The 9,192-nt window shown below is 48.8% G+C and overlaps 1 protein-coding gene across 3 annotated transcripts in view; it reads left to right on the forward strand.

Annotated features, from left to right (window-relative positions):
- The window catches only part of GPRASP1 (G protein-coupled receptor associated sorting protein 1), a 39,785-nt gene extending 31,192 nt beyond the window's left edge, over positions 1-8,593 (forward strand). For 2 of the 3 annotated variants that reach the window (XM_045994637.1, XM_045994636.1), the window contains 4 exons: positions 2,318-2,382; positions 2,935-3,013; positions 3,152-3,256; positions 3,739-8,577. In XM_045994637.1, the coding sequence (XP_045850593.1) occupies positions 4,062-8,240 (4,179 nt within the window). In that variant the 5' untranslated portion in view covers positions 2,318-2,382; positions 2,935-3,013; positions 3,152-3,256; positions 3,739-4,061 and the 3' untranslated portion in view covers positions 8,241-8,577. Of the gene's footprint in view, positions 1-2,317; positions 2,383-2,934; positions 3,014-3,151; positions 3,257-3,364; positions 3,426-3,738 lie in introns of those variants that run through there. The other variant, XM_045994638.1, reaches the window with a different exon arrangement.
- The last annotated feature ends 599 nt before the right edge of the window (positions 8,594-9,192 follow it).

Genomic DNA, 9,192 nt, shown 5'->3' on the forward strand with positions numbered 1-9,192 from the left:
GATGAACCTAAAAGGCCATTGCAAAAGTCTCTTTTCTTTAGAAAACAGAGACAGGGGATTGCTGGAGAGGGTAGTTATAGGAGTAAGAGATGAGCCCCCAAATTGGCCTTCCCAGGGGTTGAGTAAAGTAAATCAAGGGAAATGGAATTTCAAGACAAGATGGTGAGTAAATTTAGTTCCTACTCTTACTGTAACATATTACCACATTCTTGGTGGCTTAAAATCGCACAAATGTATTAGCTTACAGCCCTGGATGTTGGGAACACGAAACGGACCTCACTGGTCTGAATTGAAGGTGATGGTTAGGCTTCATTTCTCTAAGGGATCCTGGGCAGAATCTGCTTCCTTGCCTATTCCAGCTTCTGGGTCATTGAAGGACCTTTATTCCTCCTATCATAGTGAAAGTTCCATTTAATTGGGTTTAAAATGGGCCCCAGCAGGTTCATGCTCAACCACAGTCGTGCTTAAATGCGTTGCTCTGTTTGCCCCATGGAGCACAGAAAGGAAGGGCTCAAGACGAGAGGAAGGGTGTAGGGGTAAAGGAATCAGAAGATTCAAGAACCCGCAGGCTCTGTCCTGGGGAAGTAGGTACATGAAGGGGCCTTCTTCCAAAGAATGGCTGGGGAAACTAGACTGGCGTGTATGGCAGGTGGCTGAGATCCAAGCTGGTTCTGATCCTGCCACAACTCCACAAGACCAAAGATCATGAGAGCTTGGATGTGACTGCGAGAGAAGACTTAATAGGACAGTTGAAGAGGAGCTAGGAGCCGCCCGACCCCTGGCCATGGGGGCAACAGACAGGAAAGATCCTAGGACCCAGTGCGGGTCCTGACAAGGAAAAAAGGCCCTCCTTCTTGGGCAACTGTGGGGATTGCAAAATGGCAAAGCATGCTGCCAGTTTAAATGAGCAGGGAAACAGCAGCGTGGCAGAAAGAATGGGCGCAGAGCAGGGGTTGGTTTTCTCAGGGTCCAGGCGCAGGTCTGCCTTCCTTTAGAAAAGGCGCAGTGGTGAGGCCTCCGTGGGGGTCCTCCCCACCCTCCTCCCTTCCGTGGCCCCGCGAAGCAATGAAGGAAGAAAGGGAGAGGGCCATCCACCCCAGAACCTCCGGGGCAGTCGGGCTTTAGGTCGCCTCTCTCCTCCCAGCCTGCTGTCCTGACAGCCCCTGGCCCACCCGCCTCCAATTAGGATGGTGGAGGGAAGTGGGGAGAGGGAGGTGGACAGACACTGAGCAGCCTGGGGGTTCTCACACACCGAGAGGGACGGTTGATATCCATCCGCCGCTTCCCGCCGCACACCTTCCCTCCCCGCCGCCCCCGACCTCTGGATCCCAGCCCCCACCGCCAACCGTCCCCAGGTCCCATAGATTGCAGTGCCAGCAACGAGGGGCTGGTCGCCCGCGGAGGTCTGCAGAGGCGGGCGGGCTGCCGTGAGCCCGCCCCTTAGTCTCGGGCTCCTCCTGGCCCCGCCCCCTCTGGGTCGGAACTAGGGTGGGCCGGGGAGGGGGCGTCGAGCCCATTCTCGCCATATTCCTCCGCCCCCCTTCCAGACACCTCGCTGCGAGAGTTTCGTGCCGCATCCTGCGCAGCCCCTGCCCAGTTTGGGGTAGTAGCGCGGGGGGCGGGACGCCTTTTTGCGATTCTGGCCGCATGCACGGCGGTGGGAATCCGAGTGAAGAGCTCCGAGAGGAGGGGGAGGCCGACGACTTGCACCTTGAGCCTGTGAGGGCAAGTGGGGGTGTCGTGGGGGGAGGCGGGGGACCCCCACTGTCGCCCGACTTCCAGGCTGCCCGGACCCCAGACCCTGACAGCCTGGCAAGGAGGAGGCGACCCTGTAGTAGCTGGTCCCTGAGAGAGGTGCGCAACGCCGCGGGACCCCTGGCGAGGAGAGGCGGCGACTGGCGTGGGCCGGGCCCGGGGCACCGGGGCTGGCCGGAGAGGCTCCCTCGGATCCTCTGGAGGCGAACTGCGCCCGCCACTCCGCGGCCAGCTTTCCAGGCGCCCGCGACCCGCCTCGACGGTGCCTCTGCCGGCAGAGAGCTGTGGCCGCGAGGGCGTGGGGGCTGCTGCTGAAGAAATAGCGGAGCGGGAGCTGGGGTGTGGAGTGCCCAGACAGGCCACCGCGGCGCGGGGCGGGGCGGCTCGGAGCTCTGTGCCCAGCTTGCGGGAGCGGATGCCCCTTGGCGTTGGCTGCTTTGGGCCCTGATTCTGGAAAGAGACCTGTTGGGCCCCGCACCGTGGGTGCTGTCCTTTCTGCAGGTGCCTGGTTGATGCCAAAGTCTTCTCTCTGCATGTTAGCTCTGGCGGTTTCCTCCTGCAGGTTGCATCTGTAGAGGAGAGGCTTGAGAAAAAGGAGGAGCGAGACAATGGCCTGGATTTCTGGAGGTGTGTGGCACTGGCGGGGGGGCGGAGTGGTTCGGGAAATGGGCAGCAGCCATTTAGTGGAAACCACTGGAATGGGGTGACTGGTGGGACCAGGACAGGTCAGGCATCCAGGAATACCTTCCAAAATTACCTTTTGTATTAGCTTTCTAAGCACTTTTCTTGCCTTCCTCCTTCACCTCCACCCAAAATTCCTGCTAAAATTGGGCTAGGACGTGAGGGTGAGACACAAGTCATAATTACAAGTGCCACTGCACGTACTGTTTTCTGGAATGTGCTGTGTTCTTTCCCCCATTTCTGTAGTACAAGGGAGTGTGAACACCTAGTGGTTAATTCTCATAATTGGAGAAAGGAATAATGGGAAGAGTGTCATGTGAAGAATTGTTATCCAGAACTGTAAAACAGAGGGCTTAAATTAATGTGAATATTTTATCAACAGGACCCTAAATGTTAGAAGATAATATGGACACTCTTATTTTTGATGTTGGTCAGTTCACCAAGCACTCAGTTGCTACCATTATTTCCTGAATGTTTTACCTTTGTGTCTGTCCATAGACTTGCTTGAAGGCTGCTCATTTCTGTAAGGAAGGAGAGAGGAGGAGACTGGTTCAGATCTCTGGAGGTTTGTGTGAAGGTGGGTAAATCAGGGGAGCACTTTAGAGTAAGATCATGGCAGGTGTCTTTGATCCACGTGGGTCTGCGACCTCCTCCACCTCTCCTGTTTGCTGCCAAATTACACACTGCCACAGCATCCCTTGTCCATTTCTTGCAGGAGATACTAGGAATTTTGGGGTAGTTGTGGATTGGCTCTGAAGGGAAGTAGAAGACCTGAGAGCAGGAACAAGGAGACAGGAAACAGACAAATGGAACTCTTATGGTAAGAGATACTTGCATCAGAGGTCAATGTGCCCTCTTATATATCTAGCAGTCGGGCTCCATTTTCTCCTTTATTTTTACTTATTCCTAGGATATTCTCCAAGTTGCTTTAGGGTTTGACAACACTGGAATCAAGGGAAGGAGGGGGAAATCACACCACATCCATATAGGTTGGTATGAGAGTAGGTACAGCTTTGGGTGGGGAAGTGGAAATCAACACTGGCCTAAGAGTGATTAGGGTACTTTGGGGGCTCCTAAACCTCTCCCATTGCTAACACTTACCAGTTTCATACCTGTTTTGTGTCAGGCAAAGTAACATGGCAAACTCTGGGGTAAAACATGGGTGAAATGAGGATGACAGAAGACTTTCTAAGTAGTCCCAACTGTCCTGCTAAACATTCAAAGTCCAGTCTCTGTGTGAATCTCTGCACAGAGCAACACAATTAGAAGAGATTCAAAGCCCATGTCATTCTCTTTCCGTAGATCCACCTCCAGTGACAGCTCTGGTGGTGTTGGAATTGCTGCTGATCACTACCCTCAACAGGTCTGCACCCAGCCGGGAACATCCATCATCCCCCAGCTTGGTTATGCCTCCTGCACTTTGTCTGTGATATTGACTGAGGCTAGGCTTCAGAAGGAGGTTGATTGACTCATGGACTAGTGATTGATTCTAACATTTGTTTCTTACTATACCACCTGAATCACTGAAAGATCAGAGTGTGAAGATACAGAACTGTGAGAGATCTGTGGTAGAGGCTGAGACTGGGGTGGGGTTACTTAACTATGCCTCTTCTGTAACTTGTACCATGACTGGAGCTGAGATTGAACCTGCTGCCCAGGCAAAGCCTGAAAAGAAGGCTGGAGAAGAGGTTGGGGGTGGGGCTGAAAGAGAGAATGAAGTCCCATTGGTGGTCAGACCCAAGGTTAGGACCCAGGCACAGGTAATTCCTGGGGTAAGGCCTAAATCTGATGCCATGGTAGTAGGTGGTGCAAGGCCCAAAGCTGAACCCATGGGAGTAGGTGCAATGCATCCTAGGAATGAGGCCAAGGCAATCCCTGGGTCGAGGCCCTCAGATAAAGCCCATTCTTGGGCCCAAACTAAGTTTGATAGTAAAGCAATGTTGAAGACAGGGGGAGTGTCCCAGACCAATACCATAGCCTGGCCACTGGTCAGTACTGAGTCTAGGTCAGCTGCTAAATCTAAGACATTATCTATGGATAGGGAACTGATCAGTATGGATATTGAGTCCTTTTCTGGCACCAAGATCAAGTACCAATCAGGAAAACAGCCTTTGTTTGGGTCAGAGGAGAAGACCAATGTTGGGTCCTGGTGGTGCCACAGGCCTATGTCCAAACAAGAGATCTCTCAGAAGTATGATTTCAGTTGGGCAGACAGATCCTCTATGAGTTCCTGGTTCTGGAGTGGGGAAGATGTCAGTACAAAGTTTCATCCTAGAGGCAGGGTAAAGGCCAGTGCCAGATGCAGGCACATAGCTAGAGAAGAGGTCGTTTTTAGGCCCACTATCAATCAGGAGTACTATATCTTGTCTAGTTCTGGCTCTGAGGATGAATCTTTTAAGACATCCTGGCTCTGGGCCAGAGAAAAGACTAATGCCTGGTCTAGGCCCAAGGAAGAAATCAATAACAGGTCCAGGTTTAGGTCCAAGAAAGAAATCTCTGAGTCCGGTTCTGGATCTGAATGTGAAGACATTGTGAAGTCCTGGTTCTGGGCTAGGGAGGAAGCCAAATCCAGGTCCAAACCCAGAATCAGGAAAGGGGCCAATGTCAGGGCGAGGCACAGGGCCCAGCAAGAAGCTTCCATTGATTTTGTTTCTGGATCTATAGATGTAGTCAAAAAAGAGTCCTGGTTCTGTCCTAGAGAAAAGACTGATAACTTGTCAAAGCCCAAGTCCAAGAAAGCCAGGACCAGAATAATGGCAAAGGAAAAGGTGAAAACTAAGGCCAGAGCCAGGGCCAAGGAAGAAGCCAGGTCTGAAGAGGAGTTCCTCCTTGGGAACTGGTTCTGGGCTACAGAAGAGTCCAGTGTAGTTGGTGGGTCCAGTGTCAAGTATAGTTCTCAAAGGGAGGATGAGTCAATTGTTGGCAGTTGGTTCTGGACTGAAGAAGAAGCCAGTATGAGGACTGATGCCAGCAGTAAATCCAGACCAAGGGCTGAGGAAGAGTCTGCTGGTAATTCCATGCTTGGTTCTGGGGAAGAGATCAGTATGGAAGCTGGAGCTGAGGCTGCCTTCAAATCTGTGGTAGCATATGATAAAGGAAAGGTCATTGCTGGTTCCTGCTTCTGGGAAAGTGAAGAAATCAACCTAGAGGCTGAGGAAGAGACCATTTTTGGGCCCTGGTTTTGGGTCAGTGATGAGACCAGTGTAGAAGCTGATGTTAGAGCCAGCTGTGCATCCAGGCCAAGGTCTGAGGAAGAAGAGGTCATTGGTCCCTGGTTCTGGGATAGAAAAGAGGTCGATACAGAGGCTGAGTTTGGAGAAGATACCAGTCCAGAAGATGAAGAGACAATATTCGGGGAGTGGTTTTGGGCTGGAAACCAGGCTCAGATAGATTCTGGGGTTAAAGTCAGCTGTGACACCATGACAGGAGCTGAGGAGGAGCCCATTTTTGGGTCATGGTTCTGGGATGAAGTAGAAGCTTATGTGGGAACTGAGGTCAGCAACAAGTCTAGTCTGAAGGACAAGGAAGAGGTTAATCTGTCATCTTGGTTTGGGACCACAGAAGAGGTCAGTATGCAGTATGGAGCTGGTGCCAGATGTAAATTTATGGCAGGGGCTGAAGAGATGCATAATGAGTCTTGCTTCTGGGATGAAGATGATCCCTGCATGTATATTGCCAATGGAGGCAGCTGGAAGTTAAGGCCAGGGGAGGAACAGGACACTGTTGACTCACCATTCTGGTCCAGAAAATACACAAGCCCAGAGATCGTTATAGGGCCCTGGTTATGGGCTACAGAAGAAGTCACTATAGATGATGGGACTGGAGAAGAGGCCAAGGCACTAATGGAGGAGGAGACCATGATCACATCCTGGTTCTGGAAAGGAGACAAAACAAGTAGAGAGGCTACAGACAGAGAAGAATCCAGGCCAGATGCTGAGGAGGAGGACATTATTGATTCTTGGTTCTGGGCTGGGGAAGAGGACAGACTTAAGACAGCAGCTGAGGCTAGAGAAAAGGACTGGCTGGCAGCTGAGGAGGAAGCTATTGTTGGGTCCTGGTTCTGGGCCAGGGAAGAGATAATTAGGAAGGAGACTGGCTTTTGCAACAATTCCAGTCCAGAGGCCGAAGAGAAGGAAGCCACTCTTGGGTCTTGGTTCTGGGCTGAAGAAGAGGCCAATTTGGAGGCAGGAGCCAGTTTTGAGTCCATGCCAGTGACTGAGGAAGAGGAAATCATTGTTGGGTCCTGGTTTTGGGCTGAAGAAGAAGATAGTACAGAGGTTGGGCCTCGGGCAGTAGAAGAGAGCAGGTCAAGCACTGAAGAAGAAATCATTTTTGGATCCTGGTTCTGTGCTGCAAAGGAAGTCAGTGCAGAAGCAGAGAAATGCTGTGCATCTCAGCCAGAGGATGATGAGGAGATAATTGTTGAGTCCTGGTTCTGGTCTGGAGAGAAGGACATTAATGAGACTGGAACTGTTGTTACCTGTGAGTCCAGGCCAGAAAACAAGGAAGGGACAGTTTTTGGGTCTTGGTTTGGAGCTAAAGATGAGGCCAATAACAGGACTGGGTATGGGACCAACTATGAGACCAGGACAGTAGCTGAGGAGGATGAAGCCATAGTGGGGTCCTGGTTCTGGGCAGGAGATGAGTCCCATTTTGAATCAAATCCTAGGCCTGTGTTCAGGGCCATTCGCAGGTCTGAGTGTTCATTTGAGCAGGAGCCTGATGCCTTGCGCAGGCCCCAGAGCTGGGAAGAGGTCACCATTCAATTCAAGCCTGGTCCATGGGGTAGGGTTGGCTTCCCATCTCCAGTCCCCTTTAGATTTCCAAAAGAGGCAGCATGTCTGTTCTCTGAAATGTTTGGAGAAAAGCCCAAGCACATGGAACTTAACACAGAAGGGGAAGAGCAGGAATCTTTGCTTCAGCCTGATCAGCCTGAACCTGAGTTCCCATTTCTGTATGATCCATCCTATAGGTCAGTCAGGGAAATTCGGGAGCATCTTAGAACCCAAGAGAGTGTGGAGCCTGAGAGTTGGTCCTGCAGCTGCATACAATGTGAGCTCAAAATTGGTTCTGAAGAGTTTGAAGAACTCCTTTTATTAATGGACAAAGTCCGAGATCCTTTTATTCATGAGATATCTAAAATTGCAATGGGTATGAGAAGTGCTTCTCAATTTACCCGAGATTTCATTCGGGATTCAGGTGTTGTCTCACTTATTGAAACCCTGCTCAATTATCCTTCCTCCCGAGTTAGGACAAGTTTTTTGGAAAATATGATTCGCTTGGCTCAACCTTATCCAAATCTAAACATGATTCAGACATATGTGTGTCAGGTGTGTGAAGAAACCCTTGCTTGCAGCTTAGATTCCCCTGAACAGCTATCTGGAATAAGGATGGTTAGACATCTCACTACAACTACTGACTACCACACACTAGTTGTCAAGTATATGTCTGGATTTCTCTCCTTGTTAGCTATGGGCAATACCAAAACAAGGTTTCATGTTCTGAAAATGCTAATGAATTTGTCTGAAAATCCTGTCATAACAAAAGAACTACTCAGTGCTGAAGCAATGTCAGAATTTATGAGGCTTTTTAACAGGAAAGAGACGAATGACAATATTCAAGTTGTTCTAGCAATGTTTGAGAATATTGGTAACAATATCAAAGAGGAGTCAGTGTTGTTCACTGATGATGATTTCAGTCTTGAGCCACTTATTTCTGCATTCCATGAAGTTGAGGAATTTGCTAAGGAACTGCAAAGCAAAACAGATGGTCAAGAGGACCCTGAGGCAGACCAAGAAAATTAGTATGATTAATCACTTGCCTTTGCCCTTATGTTCCTAAGTTAGCAATTCCTTGACTAATGTTTTGATTTACATAGTTGGTTCTGTGTTGTAATGTACATTTTTGTTGCCAACACTGACTTTGCCCAACTCTGTATGAGCTGAATCATTATTCTGATGCCAAATGAATATTAGAACTGAAAGCACATTTGGTATTTTCATTTTTATCCAGATTGTGACACTTAGTATTTAAGCCAAAGTGAACTGAGCCATCAAAAGTAAACCAGTTACCCTTACGATTGTTCTAGTGTATTGAGGTCTATTTGAGTATTATTTGTGTTTTCAATAAAGTTGTGTTCAAGTTGTCAGAAGTCACCCTTCTTGAACTTAAAATATAGATGCAAATTTAACACAGAAACACACATAGATAATTAATGCATACATAATATGCTCCTTGAAAAAGCTTTTTCTAATAACTTGAAATGCAGAGGTTACCATGGGCTGCTACTCAGGGCATGCCTCAGAGAAAAAGGATCCAATTAAGTTGGGCTCTGGAACGTTTGAAAAAGACTGGGTGGTATGAAGAAAAGCATGGAGTTGAGAAAGGTGTTTCCATGGGAATGAGTTATCCAGTTAGCCTGGAGTGGTTAAAGGATATAGAGGATGAGGTAAGTTTTGAAGAGCTGAGAAGTTGCAAAAAGTATGGGTGTTTCTTTGATACTGCCTAAAAATTAAAAGAATAAGAAGAAAGTAGGCAATAACTGAGTCAGGAAAACCATTTTTTCAGGGTGGTGCCCATGGAAAATGTTACAGTAATACCATACAGCCACTAAAAGTGATGATGTAAGATTTTAAATTGAATTAAGAAAAGCTCTGATGCTTTATTTGGTGAAATAAACAAGATTGGTATACAAGAAAACTATAACTCCATTATAAAAGTAAATGTGTGTGAATGGACCAAGTTTATGCAAGCTTA

The sequence above is a fragment of the Meles meles genome, chromosome X, assembly GCF_922984935.1.
Source record: "Meles meles chromosome X, mMelMel3.1 paternal haplotype, whole genome shotgun sequence".
In the NCBI taxonomy this organism is placed as follows: Eukaryota; Metazoa; Chordata; class Mammalia; order Carnivora; family Mustelidae; genus Meles; species Meles meles.